The following is a 19,234-nucleotide window of genomic DNA, read 5'->3' on the forward strand; positions in this document are numbered from 1 at the left end:
ATAAATGGGTGTCAAAGGCAATCTGGAATGTAGGTGCCAAGGGAAGGCTCAGGGAGGCAGTCAGAAGTGTTGGGAAGTTGCAGAGACAAAATGAGCCAAGCAAATGTGAAGAGAGATAGGAGGAAGCCTCAAAATTAATTAACAGATGATCCAAAGCCCACAACAGTCAGTGGAAATACTTCTAGTGACTTCTGCAAACACTGGATAAGCTCCTCATCAAACGTAAAAACATGGAAGTCCACCAATTGCTTATCCAAACAACCCCCATTAATCATTTGAAGAATTCACAATGAGTTTCTATCACTGTAACACATGCAAGACTGATTCTAAGATCCAAACCCTTTTACTCACCAGCAACCAATTTAAATAACAGCTTAATCTTCCATTCCTGACCCTGATGAGCATATTGTGAGTAACTGGCTTAGCCAATGAAATGTACAGATTTTAGGCAAGTCACTCTGTTTTGCAGCTGAATAGAAAAGGCATCCAAGGCCTTTCACATGAGAACACAGAAAATGTTTCTGTGACACAGATGCTGCCCTAGTAATATAATCAAGAATGTACAGCTGAGGAACTCAAAACATCAGATATTCTGAATATGGTGTTATCATTTTCCTCTTGAGCTTTTCAGTTTTTGGTTTTTCTTTTTTTTTTTTTTTTATAAGCAGGCAGAAAGAGCCTCAGTGAGTAGAACTAGTTTAGCTGTATTTATTTTCTCAGTCACTGTTTATTCAGTGACCATATAAATCAGCTATTGTCCCTATACATAGCACTTTGCATGTTTATTCCAGGGGCTACAGGGAAAGGAATAGCCTTCCTTTCTACCATACATGAATAGTTCATACTGTATATTTGTCTCCAATGGAAACCAGTGACATTTCTTATTACTGTCAGTTGCTGGGAAGAGAGCGCAAAGGAAGTGTGTGAAAACAATTTGTCCTCTGTAGTAGTTATTTGTACCAAATGCATTTCCCAAGAGTTGGCTGATTTATTCTGATGATAAACAAGTTGGATAATATACAATACCTTAACACCAAGCATATTCACTGAACCCTTCCTGGAAGCTAAACATGGATTTTCCTTTTTTGTTTTCTTTTACAGAATAATTTATGGGTTTGAGTATTATGGTCTGTTGTATTAAATGTCCAGTTTTGTTATGCGCTCTGCATCTCTTCAGCAAGAAGAGAAATAGGTCCTGTTTTTTTGTGAGCCTTTCATGGTCTTTTTCCTGTTGGGAATAGGCTCTAAAAGAACAGTTACTTGTTTCTAAACCACATTTAGACATAACGTATAACAAAAGACAAAGAATGGGAACAACTTGGAATGACGAACACTAGAATGTATCTAGTTCTCCTTGGAATCATTCTGAAAGCATCCTGTCCACTACTGAATGCTGCTTAACTTTTCTGTCTTCCTCTCCTAAAACATTGGGGCTGAGATTAAAGTTTCAAAGGACATTGGAAACTAGCTGTTCATGGCAAGCCTAAACTCTGTACTGTAGAAACTGTAGACCAGAGGGAACTTTTGGTACTAACTGTATCTCTCTAGAGGCCAGCCATCCTAGCTCCTAATTCACGCTAAGTATAATATGACTGTGCTTCATAAAAGTTTGCCTGTTTACAAGAGCTTGATTTATTTATTTAGAGTACAATTTGTTAGTAATTATCCTTTTTTCCATTCACAAGTAGTTTGTGTGCTTTTTTTCTTTTATAAATCTTTTCAGTATTCATAGATTATTTGGTGAATAGCAGAAATAAATAAATCTCAGTCTTTGGGTTTGGTTTGCAAAATTTTCAACTGGGCCATTCACTGCTCATTTTTCGTGCTACATGACTACTAGGCCTGTGCAAAGCGGCTAGTATTTGCTTTGGATTCAGCTGATTCAGGGGCCACTGATTCAATTCGGTGATTCAAATCACTGTCCCAAATCGATCTGGCTAAATCTGATTCAGAATCAGCTTTAAAACAATTAAAATTGTTTTAATGAAGGAAGAGACTGGACTGAGGACAGAGCTGTTGGGGATTAGCAATGCAGCTGTTAATGGAGAATACGTCATCTTTCAGAAGCTGTACATGATTCTCTCTGTCATAGATGCAACAGAAAAGTATGGCTCTTGAAGAAGAAGGATTTGTGTGCGTCAAGTCCCAATCTCTCAGGATTGTGTACAAAGCACATAAATTCTCAGTGGGGCATCTACACATCTGCTTGACTGGTGACTAATTAGCTCCTCAGTAAAGCGTCACCACATACACGTGTGGCAATATTAGGCCTCAACAAAGTAATTAACTCTGCCATAGTATAGTACTGCCTGCCACAAGTACTACCCTATGGCAGAGTTATTTAGTGCACCACAATGAACATGTAGATGGTGACCAGAGCTGGTTGCGGCATGAGGGTGCTACAGTGTGGGGGCTACCTGTTGGTTATCCCTACACTAACTAACTAATGTGCTGTGGTGGGGCTGGCTGGGGCATTGTGCCCCAGCCAGCCCCACTACAGCACGTTCAGCAGGGGCGGAACAGCTCTGGGCTGGCAGGCTGACCCCCAAGAACCTGTGCCAGTGCCTCCCCCTCCCCCAGGCACCCTGCTGCAATACCCTGAGTCAACATGTTATGGTCCTGGGTGAACATGTAAATGCTGTGCCTGGGAGCAATAAACTCTGGCGTGAACTGCACCCAAGTTTATTCAGCCATGCTAATTGTATGTGTAGATGCACTGAATTGCATAACTTAATGTAAATTATGGTTGAAAGGAACCGTAAATCTAAAATCTTGTTGCACCACAACTTGTCGGGTTTCACTTCTGCTAAGTTTTGTGCATCTGGACAATATTTTTATTAAACAATAGAAAAGCAGGCTACCAAGGAAAACTTTCAGCCATAATCGAAATTTAAAACAAGCAAATAAACAAACAGACACAAAAATCCAAACCAACTAAACCAAAAACATCTAAATGGAAAATTCAGAGGACATAGAATCTAACCCTTTGTGTAATTTCCAGTGTTTGATGAACTAATTTTGGAGACAAACATTTATACCCTATTTTAAGTGCTATTTTAAACACAATATTAACCACAGTGCCACTTACACTTTCTTCACTAAAAAAATCATTGAATCTTTAATGGCCTGGTCATGTTTAGCATCTGTATTTTACACATACTCTCCAGATTCTTGTGTGTCCACAATTTAACACACCCTTTACGGATCTTATTGGCCTCTGCTTGTTATAGTATTGATAATCCTTGCAGTTTTCAGTATTTTGTTTCACCTCTTATGCCTATTCTATAAATTAATATCTTGACCCTTGAAATGTTCATTACAAATTAAAACCCATTCCCAGGATCTGCTCTTTAAGAAGTTACAAAAACCTTTATTAAATATTTAAGTTACATATTTACATACATTTAACGTATCTTCTGGCAATCACTGAAAAGGATCAGTTTGGTATTGTGTGTTCTTGCTCAGGGTTACTTAATATTTAATACTTACTACATACTCATATTCATCTTTCGTAAATATTCCTTGACAGTAAAGTCACTGTGTTTTATCAGACACACATGGACACATCAACATTGGTGCACGTGTCACTTACTAACGTAACATCATTTTCTAGGATTGCCATTCTAATGAGTTACCTTTTTCAATTATCTGTATCCAGGGTATTTATGTAATACAAGCCTAAAGTGCATTCTAAAAATAGGTAAATATATAAAGATAATAAAGCAAGAATATACATAATTTAAATCAGTGATGTGTTTCACCACTATGAAACTATAAGGTATTAAAGGGAACAAGACTGAAATTCTGTGGGTAGATTATCCAGACAAATTTTTCTGAACAGTAAATGTTTGAACAAAGAATTTCCACTGGCACTACCAGTTCAGCTACATTAATAGGAGCCTTAGTGTAGACAGAGCTCTGGTGCCTTTTTGTATTTTACTAAGTCAATTACATTTGCACCTGAAGAAGTGCCAATGGGGTTTATTTTTAAAGTGGTCATTTTAAATTAGTGTTCTATAAAAGTGGTGGAAAACTGTTTATAAAACTGTTTAAAAGTCATAATTCCAACCCGAGCCATTTCACAAATATGTTTGTTTCAGTTTTGAAAATGTAAGCACTTCTAAACCTACACCCCTGTAGCACTTTTAAATGAAATTTAAATTTTGGAAACGTTTAAATTCCACCTTTTTGAGTGAAATGTGGCATTACTTTTGAGTTAAAACCTAAAAAAAAGTCTGTTTTGTGAAGTCAGACTATTTGCATGAATTTACGCACTTTCAAGGACTTTGTCTATATTAATAATAGATGACAGATATTATTCATGTTACTTATGCACTACTGGAATATGCTCAGATACTACTTTAATTAGAGTGGTAGAAAAATCTAAACAGCATAACATAATATAGTGTTCTTGTTTATTTCTCATCATTTTGTAATGTGCAGGAGTTTCCTCAGTCTTCACAGGCTAGTCTCAGTTCTGCAAACATTTATGCACAAGCAATGCTGAGCTCAATGGAACTACTTACATATGTAAAAATACACATCTGCTTATGAATTTGAAGGATCAGGGTCACTGAAGGTTACACATAGGTTTATGTATCAAAATAAAACTACATATGTTCTCCACATATGTTTTTTCAGTGTCATTAGCTCAAATGCAACTCCAGTCTATCATGTTCTTCTGTATAAAAAGATCTGTGTTTTTAACTGGGTCAGCACAGGCTAATCCCAAGTTTCAATTTAAATGTCAGTATTTTGTTCATATCTTTAAACGATTTTCTATTTTATACTGACCCTATTCTTTTCTTATTTTTACTATTGCTTGAAGATGCTTTCATTTCCTTGTTCATCAAAACAGGATTACATTATATATAGAATAAATGATGTTTTTTTCCTAATGTATTGGCTGAGATAAATATCTATGTTATTATTATTGCCATTACTTTGGAACAATGCACTTAGTGGAATATGAATTTAGTATACTAATTTTATGTATAGCCAAATATCTAGTGACACTTGTCATATAAATGCCTCCATTTTCTTTCTATTTCTCCTCAATATGCACAACTTGAAACATCAAACATGTCACCAACAATGCATCTGTTCTCTTTCTGTAGAACAGGCCAGCAAAAAAAGGGTAAAAGTTCTTACCTGCAGGCTATTAAAGATGACAAAGAAGACTAACATCCAGAGGTGCCTGTAAGCCACGTGCAGTCCTCCCCACAGCCATGTAATGGAAATTAGGGCAAACAGGTACAAGACCAATGGGATCTCTGGAAATCATAAATTCAGTCTTTCAGTTGATATTCCTTTTAAAGCATTTCAAAACATTACCTGTGTATAAAGAAGCTTGGTTATTCACTATCTCTTTCACTAGTTGTATACACCTAAATATCTTGTGGAGTAGGATGAACTGTGGTATGCAAGCTCTACTGATGACCACTTGCATTCCTGAAGTTGCTGTCCCTTGCTGGGAGAGGGTGCTGGGGTAGGAAAGGGGTAGGAGATATGAATCATCTCTCTCTCAGAGCACCACCTGCTGGTTGGTTTAGCAAACAGAGTTGGCAGTGGTCTTTCAAGGAAAATTCATTTGGAGACAATCCAAGTATGTAAAACAGATAAAGAGTTTTGCTTTATGGTGGGAAGAGTACATATGTCCTTTGTAAATATTATAAGCTAAGTAAACTTAGCAAGAATGAGAAGAATTCTTCTAATTCAGGAACATTTGGAGGAAAAATATGAAAAATATACTTCCAGGGCTTAGGAAAAAATCTAAAATTAATACTAAAAGACATTAGGACTATAACATTTTAAATTGAGAACATGGCTAATTCATTGATGTACTGTACTTATTCTGCAAATTTAAAATGATCATAACTTTGAACCTGTAAAGATTTAAGCAAACAAGTAAATTTATTCAATCATTCAAGTCTTTGCATTGTCTTCTAAGATGTGTACGAGTTAACTTTATGCACATATAAAAGGATCTGGCTGAACACACAGAATTCAACAGATAAAAATAGATTTGTTTCAATCATAATCTTATCCTATTCACAGACTGCCTTATATCCAGATGCACTCTATGGGCACGTCCACACTTGCAAGCATGTGCGGTTGCAGCAGCTCAAATGGCAGTGGTACAAATTTGAGCCAGGGCATTTTGCCTCATAGTGCATGTGCTTGGACATGCATTTTGTTGTGGAGCAAATTGTGCCACTTGGGGCAAAATAACCCTGCCTGGCTCCTCCTGGATCTGCAGCCGGGATTAGCTAGAGCCTGTGGCCAGCACCTGTGCTGTCCCCAGCAGTATAAAAAGCTGCCCTGGCAAGTAGCTCAGGGCTCCTCACTCTCAGGAGCTTCTGGGGCCCAGCCAATTGGTACCTGGAGACACTACCTCTTGTGCCAGCTGGACTGCTGAAGCAGCCCTGAGAGTTCTCTGCACCTTCTACCCACTGCAGTGGTCTGGCAGTGGGGGCTGCTGCCTGGCTGTGACCTGCTGTCACCTGCCAGACCCAGATGGGGACTGCACAGCCAACAGAGGCATCTGCCCCTCTGGGCCAGCTGCCAGTGGGCTGTGGCTGCAGAGTTGGCCTCTGTGCGGCACTACTGCCACGTGTGCCCTCTGTCCAGCCATCTGGGCAGCTATCACCCCAAAGATGTTCCAGATGTGGTGGCCTGCTTTGAACTGTCAAAGCATGTCCTTCTGGCCCCATTTGGCCAGGAGGTCAGCCACAGCGAGCTGGGTCCAAGATGCCAGCTCTGAGCAGGCAGGGTCCTGCCACTGACCTCCTTAGCAGAAATTCTGGTGTTTCCTATTAGAAAAATGAAAAATCCCTGACAAAAAAAATCCCCAAATCACTCTGTAAAATACCCCAAAATCCATGTTCCTCCACAAGTAAAACAAAAGACCACTATAAAGACAGAGAGAGAGTGAGACAGCAATCAGTTGGGCAATCTTTTATTGATATATCTAGTGTTAAAGCAGCGTGGAAGACTACCAGTGTCTCTATCATAATAATAAAGTGAACTCTAAATACATATTTCATGAATTCATGAATATATATTTTGCTGCCCTCCAACAGGGGCTACAGCCCCCACACAAGGGCTACAGCCCCCCCGCAGGGGTTTCGGCCCCCCACACAAGGGCTTCAATACCCCAAGAGGGGGTTTGGTCCCCACACAGGGGATTCAGTCCCCACACAGGGGCTACGGCCCAACAGGGGTTACAGCCCCCCAACAGGAGTCAAATGGCCCCCACAGGGGCTACCACCCCGCGCAATACCCATACGCCCCACTCCAGCCCCCTGATAGCTGCCCCACCCCCCACTTCCCCAGGCTCCTCAATGGCTGCCCTGTCCAACCCCATCCCCCACTTGTACCCCCAGGTCCCCATGGCAGCTCCCGCAACCCCAGGCATCATCACTTTAAAGAAAAAAAAGAAGAAAAATAATAAAAAACATGAGTAAAAAAGCCTCTACTTACCCCAGAGGCAGGGATGGGGGGGGGCTCCGGTCCCTCCTGGTAAAGCCCCCCATGGCACCACAGGGCAGAGGGGACAGGAGGGCCTGGGCTGGGGCTGCTGGAATTGTCCCACTGCCCCACACTGTGAGGGCGGGGCCCCAGTGAGACAGATGGCAACCAGACTGCCAGTAAATGCTGGGGGGTTTTGTTGGTTTGTTTTAAACTATGGGAATGCCACCAAGGTGGAGGGTGGGGCTGGTCAGGGAAGTGATATGGTGGGCTTGGGGGCAGGCTGGGCAGGAAAGTGATCACATGTGGGGGGGGTAGGTGGGGGTGGGGACAGGCAGGAAAGTGAGGGGGGTCGGGAAGGGCAGGCAGGGGGTGGGACCCAGCAGAGCAGGGATCAGGGGGGTCGGTGGGGAGGCAAAGGGTGATGCTGGGCAGAAAAGTTATTGGGGAGGTTGCAGGGGCAGGCAGGGGTGGGGCTGGGCAGGGCAGGGATCATAGTGCTGGTGGAGTGGGCAGGGCCAGCAGGGGTCCCCCCCGTGGTCCCCTCCACCCTCCTCCAGCCCTCCCCAACCACTTCCTTATGGCACTGGAGCCCTGGTGCTGTGCTGTCTGGCAGGCTGCGTGTTTCAGCACTAGGACGAGAGGCCAACTATAGAGATGCTCTGGCAGCCAGAGCATCTCCGTGGAGGACACAGCCTCCAGTTGCCTCAGGGCATGGTCCTGCCCTGCTTTTTTTAATTCTCCGTTGTTTTTCAATCCCTGGATTTTTTTGTTCCTGCATGTGCCTTTTCCCCCTTCTGAAAGGGGTTTGAGACAGGGCAAGAGGCACGTGAATGCTCGTCTGGACGTGCCCTATATATTTCCCATTATATCAGTAGTCTGAAGGATGTAAATAATGTTGAGGTTTTGATATTGCCTAGCAGCACAATGTTCTAAAACAGGGGTGCAAAACTTAGAATAGAAATTTCCAGAAGTTACATTACATTGGGTTGGCCCCTGGCATTGACTATGCTCACAGCAGACTTCGGGATTTGCCAAGTTTGGTAAATTTCAAGGTGCAGAGGTGTTCTGTCAAACACTGCCTATTCTCCATGGTGTTAATGCTATGCCAACAAATTGGATAGACTGGAAAACAGTCATGACTGTGGAAACAGGAATGCTGGAGCATATATAGTCTTCCTTAATTATGCTGCTTATTGTAATGCAATAAAGTCATATGTACATGAATATAATCAAGCATCCAATGTCAAGGCTACCTTCCAGCAAGGCAGGGAATAATTGCTTCAGGGATTTAATTATTACTTTGGCAATGAATTTTGTTAAATGAATGTTTATGCTTTCACAAATACAGGAACAGCTTGTAACAAAGCACAATGTGAACAGGTGTTCTGTTCTGCAGGTTTTGCCATGTAAGAACCAATCTCAGTGAGAGCACCGATACCTACTTCAGTACAGGCAGAGCTGGGCCCACCGTTTGGCAGTGTTCCTCTGCATAACCTATAAAGTGGCATAGTGACTGATATACTTTTCTTGAGTGACTTGTTTTTCTGTTGCAGATGAAATAGCATGCATGTAAGGTAATAGAATGCCTGTCCTAACCTAGGACTCTGAGGTGAAATGTTAAAGAAATGAAATACTAAAACATTTCATTTTACAATACAGTAATACTATGTATTTTTTTTTAATTGAAGATAACAAAGCAAAGCCACGGCTCAGAGTCCAGCCATTTCAGCAAGGATATTGGAGTAAGAAATCTAACCCTGGGACAAATAATTCCTCTTCCCTCTATGGGTAATACCTAAAATTAGGTCATAAACAAAATGAAAATAGAAATACCTATTTAAGCTGCATTGTAAAGAAAAAAAATACGTCATGCTCTCCATGGAGTTGACTACAATCTAATTAACCAAGCAGAAGGGAAACATGACAATCCAAAATGTTTCTCCCATAACCTCCCAGGAGTTGCAAACAAATGTTTCACACCAAGGACCTGACTCAAACAATTGCTGTTGACTTCAGAGGCTTTAGACCAAGCTTTAGCAAAGCACATTTAGTAGAGCAACCAAGGTATTTGGCTGTCACAGGAGGAGTCAAGTTTGGTCAGGATTTTTCCATGGACTTTCTGGGTAGGGTAGCCATATGTCCCATTTTTGCTATGACGTTTTAAACACTTGCCCTGAATGTCCCAGTTCTGTTCTGTTTTCAGAAAACTCGCCACTGGAATGCTTCAGAATGCCACGACTGAATACAGTGGCAACACTTTTTCTACCTAGGGCACACAACAAGGAGTTGCTTGTTCTCTTCTATCCTGTAGTACTCCACCTTCCCCCCCCACTCCAAAGTTCTCCAGCATGCTTAGCTGAGACCCAAGAAGGAACGGGTGGGGGAAGCAGGAGGAGAGGGAAGTGGCAGGAAGCCAGAGGGCCTTTGAGATAGAAGCGCTTAGGTGAGCCCCCTTCCCCTCCCTCAACCAACACATATCAGGTTGTCCTCTTCTGAGACTGATCACCCTACTTCAGAGTCATCCTATTTGCACGCCACAGCCTCTGACACTGTATTCCCATACATGTTTATAAATATTTCCAATACCACAGAGGAAGTCATTCAATAGATTTTCACATGGAAAATTAATCTGCAAATATTCTCAGCTAAGTATTTCTCTACCATGCAAGTTGACATAGAAAGGGAACCATCTGTGTCATCACTGGTTCTGGAGTCGTCACTGCTGTTGACTTCATAATGCTCTTAAAGTGCCTTAAAAGGCAAAACACTTTAAAACATTAAATATTATGAGGAGAAAATTAGATGTTTTTCATGCTATACTGAACCAGATCTAACGAACACTAGTTTTCTAAAATGCTAATAAATAATTGGGCCATTCCATTGCCTAGTAAGTGAATATGCACAAAATACTAATTATTCTTACGAAAATGGCCCCATTTTTATTCTTAAACATACAGTAATAAATTATGGTATTATTAATGTAACAATTTTCTAAAGGCATAAAAATTCAGCATCTATCAGCACAGCTTTTCTTTAATATATATGTATGTTCAAATGTTAATGAATAGAAATGCCATTGCCTTGTTTGAATCTGAAAGCAATCTAAAGTACCTTTAATGAACTTAGCCTTTTGTAAATTGGAATTAATGCAGTGTATTGGAGGCAATTAAAGAACACTAGTACATTCCTTTTCTAAAACTCAAAGATGGACCTAGGAAGACAGTAATGTAATGAATATTCCAAAAGGCAAGGATTTCTTAGGGTGATATCTTTTATTGGACCAACTGTATAGCTGGGACACAAGCTTTATAATGCAAGACATTCTTTATTAAGCATGTCTTGCATTCAAAAGCTTGTCTAACTCTATCCCAACCATGCTGTTGGTTCAATAAAAGATATCATCCTAAGAATTCCTTGCTTCTTGCATAATTCCTGGACCATCACAACTATAACATCACTCTAACACTACCAGGACTGTTCCAAGGAAGTTTATGCAGCATCTTCCTTATGCTAGATATTTCCAGTTTGCATTGTAGTTTTATCAGTGGGAAAAAAATAAATGAAGATAGGACTGGAAAATGAAGATAGGACAAACTGAATCAGCAGAATATTACAAAAGCACCATCAAATCCTATTTTGGTGTGTACTGTACTAATTTTAAATAATATTAAACAAAACAAAAAAAAACCCCTAAAGCCCCTAATGGCTTTTGATTACTCTTAAGAGAGTAAAACTATTGAAAGCAAACTTAAGGCTAAAAAGACTGGAGTAATATGTAAGCTATATCTAAATTGCCTTTGAAGTACAGTCAGTATTACTCTTCTATCACTTCTAGTGGCATCTGTCAGGAGTAACTCAATGAAATGTTACCAATGTTAAAACAGTATGAGTGAAATCAGAATCATGTCCCATGAATTTAACTTTAACAAGGTCTCATAGATTGCATCTTAACTGGTGACATTTCAATCTTATACAAGTTTCTGTAGCTATTACTGGTAAATACAAAAATATATTATTTTTGTGTGTGTATATATATGTGTGTGTGTATATATGTGTGTGTGTGTGTGTGTATTTTGTATATTAAAGTTTTGTATCTTTTCTGTATAATAATTTTAAAAAGCTTTTGAAGCTGTTTATGGCTTGCTATGTATTGAATTTTGTTATCATTACATATCATTACAACTTCAGGTTAATTATAAAGCAGCATTGTCAACAACAAGAGACTCACTCTAGAGATCATAACCTATTAATATAATGCTGAAACTCATCCAGTATTTATAGTTCAATGGTTGTTTGCATTCACCTTGTTGATACTCTGTCCCAACAATTTGGTCAAATAAGATCTTAAAAACTAGACCAAATAAATCTGCTAAGCAGCTGTAAAATGTTTCATTTAAAATTGTTTGTTAAAGTAGATACTGCACAAAAGAAGAGAACATCAATAAATATGCTTGACATCAACCAGGCTTAGAGTAGAAGAGGCTTGCGTTGTCTGATTTCTTTGCGGGAAAAAAATGTGTTTCTAGAAAAAACTGTTTTCTCTTACGGTGGTTCAAGTCTAAAATCAAACTGGGTTCAAAGAATATGCAACCACCTACATATCCCTGGATAAACGTCAAGTCATGCAGAGAAAAAAGTCTAGGGTGGAACAGTCAAGTCAGCAGCAGTATGGTGTGGGTGGGACATGTTTCAACAAAGCCTTGGTGTGCACTGTAACTTAACACAGTTTTGTCATCAGATATTTTTTTAGCTCTTGGAGGACTGGAACATTTTGCTTAATCTACTAGCGGTGCATCCAATTCCTGTAAAGGTATGCATTATCACCTTGATTATATAAGGTGATCCCTCTGCCATCTATTCCTTTTTCATGATCAGATGGTCTGAGAAGAAATTCGTTTACTTGTTTATTTTCTTAATTTTGGTATTTTCCTCTCTGAAATTTTTATTATCCCACAGCTTGGATTACATTTTATGAAGCTATTTAACATATATTTACAAAGTAATGCCATTCCGTCAGAGAAAGATTCAAATTCTGCCTAATGGGATTGCATGAAGGTAAATGCAGCCAGAATTTAACAGATAGATTGCAACATGCTCCTGACAGATTGGTACCAGATTTTGACATTCAGGCACCATGAAGAGTTCTCTGATGTCCATAAAGAAATGCTGGAAAGAGGTAATCTTTCTCAGTGACTCCAAACATTCCCAAGTTGCTCGTAGGCCTGTGCGAATAGGGAAGCATTCGATTTGGATTCGGCCAATGCAGAGGACAGCGATTCAATTTGGAGATTTGAATCACTGTCCTGAATTGGCTTTGAAAGATTTGGCACTGATTCAGAGATTTGGCCATAGACTATAATGGGGAAACACTGAAATACCTATAACTTTGTCATTTTTTGGCAGATTTGGATGAAAACAGCAGGGATGGTAGCCCCTTCTGAGGGCATGAGGCCTGCCATGCTTCAAGGAGATAGGTGCAGGGCTATCTCCTGCAACTCAGGCTGCTGTCAAGCAAAACTCATAACATGTGCCTTTGTGTGTGTGTTAAGGCTCAGTGGGGTGAAAACTGCAGGGATGGTAGCCCCTGTTCTCAACCTTACAACTCCACTGCAGTCAGTAAGCCTTAGGCCTCCAAAATCTTACAGTTCTGGGCTTTCCCCAGCCAGGACTGTGCAGTGGCTGGAGGTTATCAGGCGTCTCCTGCTCCTACCTCCTTTCCACCAGGGAATTTTGTGGTCCTGGCATTTCATGGGGGTCCTGCACCACTGGCAGTCCCACCCAGGCCTCCATACCCTGGCAGGGTGCAGTTTTAGGTCATGCCCAGGATGATGTGGAACCTCCTCCTCCCTATATACCTCCAAGTTTTTCCTGGCATGGGAGCTCAGCAGGGAGATGTTCTTCCCCTGTTGGCTGGTGAGAAACTAAACTGCCACCTCCAGCTCTGAAAGCAGAGCACTCAATGGCTGCCCTCACTGGCACCTGTCCTGCCACATGCCTATCCCCTCGTGTGGGCATGAGGGAGGCCTGCCAGGGTTCAGGCAGAGTGGTGCAGGGGTTTCTGTGAAACTGCACCCCAAACTGCTGAAAGCAAAACTCATGTCACTTGTATGTGTTAAGGGGTGTGGTTTGTAGCTGTGTTGATCTAAGGACATAGCCCAGACAAGGTTTGTAGGGTCAATCTGATATCTTTTATTTGACCAACGGAATAGTTGGAAAAATTCTTCTTTCCAAGCTTTTGGGTTTAAAAACCCTTTGTCAGGCTGAGGAAGCATCTAGTTGGTGTGTGTGCGCTGTTCCTGGGTGGAAGAAATAGTAAAGAAGCCAGAGGCTACAATGTAGGCAAAAAAGCCAGTCAGTGAAAATGTAAATTGAGGCATCCGGGGTAAGAGGCAGGCTGGCGAAGGGGAGTGGGGGGTGGAAGGGGGATGTAGCTGGTAAAAGTGGAGAGGTACCCGCTATCTAGGGAGTCAGATGTCAGGCAGGTTGTAGTGTGTTATAAATCCTATGTCTATATTGAGTCCATGAATTTCTATATCTAGGAGGTTGATGAAGTGAAGTTCATAGGTCTGTCTGTGAAAAGTGGTTTGTAAATTCAAACAAGCACCAAACCTTGCTAACCTCATCACTATAAGCCAACTTCCTACAGCTCAAAACACACCAAATGGATCCAGACCATGCCATGACAAGACATGCAAAACCTGCCAAGATATCTCCAGTACCCACACAAACTGCGCACCAGAATCTATTGAAGACAAGAATACCCAACTAACTGTGGGGGCACATTACTCACAAAAAAACCCACTTTGTTTCCAATCTCTCAGTCCTGATGCTCAAAGGGAATTTAGAAACCACTTTTCACAGATGGGTCTATGAACTTCACTTCATCAATGTCCTAGATACAGAAACTCATGGACTCAATATAGACATTGGATTTATGATGCACTACAACCTGCCTGACATCCGACTCCCCAGGTACCTTTCCACTTTTACCTGCTACATCCCCCTTCCCCAGCCTCTCTCTCACCCCCTGGCACCTCCATTTCCATTTTCACTGAATGGCTTTCTTGCTTGCATTACATGCCAACTTCTCGTTTCTTTACTACTCCTTCCATCCAGGAAGAGCATACACACACCAACTAGATGCTTCCTCATCCTGATAAAGAGTTTTAAACCCAAAAGCCTATGCTTCACAGATGGCATCCCAGGCAGCTAAGCTGACCTCACCTGGAGCCTCACAACTCCACTGGAACCAGCAAGCCTCAGGCTTCTCAAAGATCTTAGGGATCTGCATTTTCCCCAGCCAGGACTGGGTGCGTGCGTGTCGTGGTTGGAGGTTATGGTGCCTCCTACCTGCCTTTCACCAAGGACTTCCTTGGTCCTGGCATTTCCTAGGGCTACCGTACCATCAGCAGTCTCACCAGGCCTCCCAACCCTGGCAGGGTGCAGTCTTAATGGTCATGCCCAGGTTGTGGGGCCTCCTCCTTCCTCATAGCCCCAGTCCATAACTCCAGCTTCATCCTGGCGTGGGAGCTCAGCAAGGACATGTTCTTCCCCTGCTGGCTGGTGATGCAGTGAGTGCTGCCACCAGCTCTGAGAGCGGGGCATTAAATGGTTTTAAAAAACACACAAAACCGGAAATAGGTGTGGATGAAGTGAGGAGGATGGCACTCACTCCATCTGCAGGTGGAGCTTAGGAAACCCCAGCAGCCGGAGGGGTTCACTTTGAGGACCACCAGATTTTCCACCAAATCAGGATCCTAGGAGGTTTGGTGGGGTGTCACAACATCCCCAGCAATGCTGAACACCCTCTCGCTTGGAACACTGGTCGGTGGACAGGATAGGTGTTCCCAGGCAACCGTGGCCAGATCCTGCCACATCTGACTGCGGGTTGCCCAATAGGCCAAGGGGTCACAGTCCAGTGGCTCCATGTCCTCAGTGAGCTAGGTAGCCACTGAAGCCTCGATGCTACCTCACCAAGGCTGGGGTCTGGTATGTCTGGACCCCAACACTGAAGCCATGTCCTTGGCCCACACCAGCAGTGGCTGGCATGGAGGAGACTGGCTGGTGCTGGGAGTGCTGATCTTCCGAGGTCTCTTCCAGTCCTAATGTCTATGAAATCTATGAAAAGTATGTGAATATCCACACTTACAATTGAAAGGGGTCTGCACCTCCATTCGAAATTGCCAAATGGGTCTACACGTTCCTTTGAAATTTTTTAAGGGTCTGCAAATAAAAAAAGGTTGAAAACCACTGCCCTAGAGTGCTGTTTCACCCTTAGGGACTTTGTGACAGGTAAAGTCACTAAGACACAAAGTCTGTAAAGGCATTTCTTTAAATATACATTATAATCATAGACCATGCACAAGTGATATACAGCTCTAGAGGACTAAAGACTCTGTTTCAATTTTTTTCACCCTTCCTGAGAGCCCCTAAGTACTTAGCCAGGCTCTTCCACTGAATCCACAATTCTTCTGCACCATTTCTCCTAAGGGATTTGAATACGTGACAAAAATTGTCCATTTTTGTGGTTTAATTGCGTTACACTCTACACATACAGGGTTTTTTGTGATTTAAATTAATTTATTATGTTGCAAACTAAACCACGTCCCCATGTAGTTTAGTTTGCAATGTAGTTACTTGTAACACTGCAACCTTTAATATGACAGCTATCCCCCCTGGCCACAGGAGAGGTGGGCTGAAGACAGAAGCTGCGAGAGGCCTAATCCTCCCCCCACACCACAGAGCCTGTCTGTGTCTTCTGCAGCTAGGGGGAGGGTGGGGCATGCTGCCAGTGGGCTGAGCTGCAGGGGGGCCTGGTCCTTTCCTCCATGGCGGCGGTACCCCTCAGGGCTGGGGGCTGCCTCAGCTCAGGCTTGTGGAACAGTTGGATTGGGCTGGGTGCAGCCTCCAAGCTGAAGCAGTCCCCAGTCCACTAGCAGCCAGCCCAGGCAGCCTCGGGGGTGCCACTGCTATAGAGGGAAGGACTACATTAAGAGGGTGTATATTCCATTTTTAGTTTTTCATTTTCAAAGGGTGAGTTGTATACAAGTTTTCCAGAAGTTGTGTAAGGGTTCTTCTAAATGACTCATACACAACTGACCCTTTGAAAATGAGAAACTGGAAATGGAGTATAACCCTTTCAATGCAGAGTATGCTTTTCTTGTCCATTAGCAACACTGTAAATGATCTTGATATAAGATTCATCTGATTTTTCTCTAAGCTGTTATTGGATAAAACTATTTTGGTATACAGACCAGCCACCTTCTAAATATATTGTATTGTGTTTCTTAACAGAAGAAAATAAAAAGTGGCAATTAATGTTCTAACAACTGCCAGTGCTAAAATGTACTTTGCTTAACAAATTAGTGATTTTCCCTTTTTCCTTCTTTTTTCTCCCTAAATAAGACCTGAATTTATTAGTCTAGCCTTCCCTTAATACCCATGTGCATATATCTACTCAATCTGCAAGCCCCATTCTGTCTAAGAATAACATTTTAATTGTATAATTTTCTCCTTTTCTTGTACCTACTTTCTTGAGCTTAGGTCACCAGAGGTATTAAGAGAAATCTTTTGCCTATCAGATGGATAACAAACAAGAGCACTGAGAAATCATAAACTAGGATGCTTTTTCATTGAAAGGGAAACATCCAGAGATATAGCTCAAAGGAATAAGTCTTTTCAATCTCTCCTTAAGACAGGGTGGAGCCAACTATTTGTTAGTGACCATGTTATTTATTGTCTCTCTTCCCTTATTTACCAAGGCTTATTAAGCAGTTATAACTTCTCCTTAATTTTCTTAGAATCATAGAAAATTAGGGTTGGAAGGGAACTCAGGAGGTCATCTAGTCCAACCCCTGCTCAAAGCAGGACCAGCCCCAACTAGATTATTCCAGCTAGGGCGTTATCAAGCTGGACCTTAAAAACCTCCAGTGATGGAGATTCTACCACCTCTCTAGCTAGCCTGTTCCAGTGCCTCACCATCCTCCTAGCCAGAAAGTTTTTCGTAATATCCAACCCAAACTTCTCTTGCTGCAACTTGAGACCATTGCTCCTTGTTCTGTCATCTGGAAACAGTCTAGCTCCATGCTTTTTGGAAACACCCTTTAGGTAGTTAAAAGTAGTGAAAGGCTGCTATCAAACCCCCCTTCAGTCTTCTCTTCTGTAAGCTAAATAAGCCCAGGTTCCTCAGCCTCTCCTCTTAAGTCACGTGCTTAGGATAAACTTGAAGACCTACTGCAACAACTCTCAATTCGTTTTCAGAATTTCTATTATTAGATGGCCTAGTGGGATTCCAGTATTAATCCCTGTGTATTTTGGTATTAAAGAACTATAAATGGGCTAATTGAGGGCCTTAATTCAATAAAATTCCATGGACGCTTGCTCAACAATTCAAGGAAAGTTGTATGGTTACAGTGAATGAGAGAAGATGAGTATATATTTCAAAACATTTTTTGGAAAATATTAAATCAAACAAATATGCTTAAATTTTATTCAGATTCCTTCTTGTGATTGCTCTTCCACAAATAGAGAAAATAGGTTTGCTGGTAGGAATAGCTGCTGACACAACAAATTAAAGGTACTATAGAATATTTGTGGAAAGGGAATGCACAACAAATAATTACAACAATTCACACTATAAAAATGGTTATAGCAATACAGTTTACTTTTTGGTTATTTTTTCCCCCTACAAAAGCCATGAGATGAAGAAAGTGGAGTGCCCCTAAATTATTTTAGACACAATTTTCCTTCCTAATTTAGACCCCCACACATAGCTGGCACTTATTATTATTTCCTTTACGGTGTATAAATCTCAGCAGCTTTACCTGATAAGCCTTAGTTGGCTTCATTCACCCCGAATGTACTATTTCCTCTCTTCCCCTTCCCCCAAACTGTACAATTTTTAAATATTTGTAACTGCAACTTAATGATTACACAGCCTCAGATGGGATTTTCCCAAGCTCAGGCAATTTCTCTAATTCACTGCTAGGAGACAATACAAGGGCAAGCTAGAAATGTACCTTGTAGACTGAACAGTACAATACAAAGATCCAATCCTGCTTTATTGAAGTCAAGGGAAAATTACCACAATTTCAGATTTAAATATTATTACATTTCAACAACTTACATGTGACTGAAGAATTGTGTGATAAACTTCAACCCCCACACCCCCAAAGTTCCCTGCAGCATCTACTAGACTACTTCAGAAAACACACAATGGGAGTTTTAGAGCCCTGAGTACAAAGAAACAATGCCTTTGAAAACCTTCAAAGAATTTATTGGTAAACAACGTATTGTCCCGGCACTGTAGGTCGGGGATCCACTCCCTGTCCTGCAGACACACAATACCTCCTATTGACAAATAATGTTGGGTGCCAGCTTAGACGATAAAAAAAGAATTAATGGAATATTGACACAGTACCAAATACCTGGTGATCCTAAGTCATCCTTTCTGGAGCAGGAGCTGGCAAATGGGACAACCTGACTACCTCTACTGCCTAAGGCTTCAGGAGGGTAGCACTTTTTGTCTCTTGGCTTTCAAAATTCTGCACAGATTGTAGAGAACTACTGGTTTCAGAAAGGAAAATAAAATCACTGCTTCTTTTGCAAGCAGCAGATTAGAAAGGCGGGGAAAAAGTTCCCTCTCCTCCCATTGAAGAAAGTGAGGTGTTTCCTAGGAGGAACATCATAAATATTATGTCCCAGCAGGTTTTTGTGAGATTGCTGAGTGGCTATAAGAAAGGAACACTACCTCAAGGCTAGT

The 19,234-nt window shown here is 41.5% G+C and overlaps 1 protein-coding gene across 1 annotated transcript in view; it reads right to left on the reverse strand.

Moving 5' to 3' along the window:
• Positions 1-19,234, reverse strand: part of ADGRV1 (adhesion G protein-coupled receptor V1) — a 576,350-nt gene that overhangs the window by 82,297 nt on the left and 474,819 nt on the right. Inside the window, exon 87 of the mRNA XM_019518182.1 lies at positions 5,152-5,273. Coding sequence (XP_019373727.1) covers positions 5,152-5,273 — 122 coding nt within the window. The remainder of the gene's footprint in view (positions 1-5,151; positions 5,274-19,234) is intronic.

The sequence above is a fragment of the Gavialis gangeticus genome, unplaced genomic scaffold (genome assembly GCF_001723915.1).
Source record: "Gavialis gangeticus isolate Ggan-Ray unplaced genomic scaffold, GavGan_comp1, whole genome shotgun sequence".
NCBI classification, from domain to species: domain Eukaryota; kingdom Metazoa; phylum Chordata; order Crocodylia; family Gavialidae; genus Gavialis; species Gavialis gangeticus.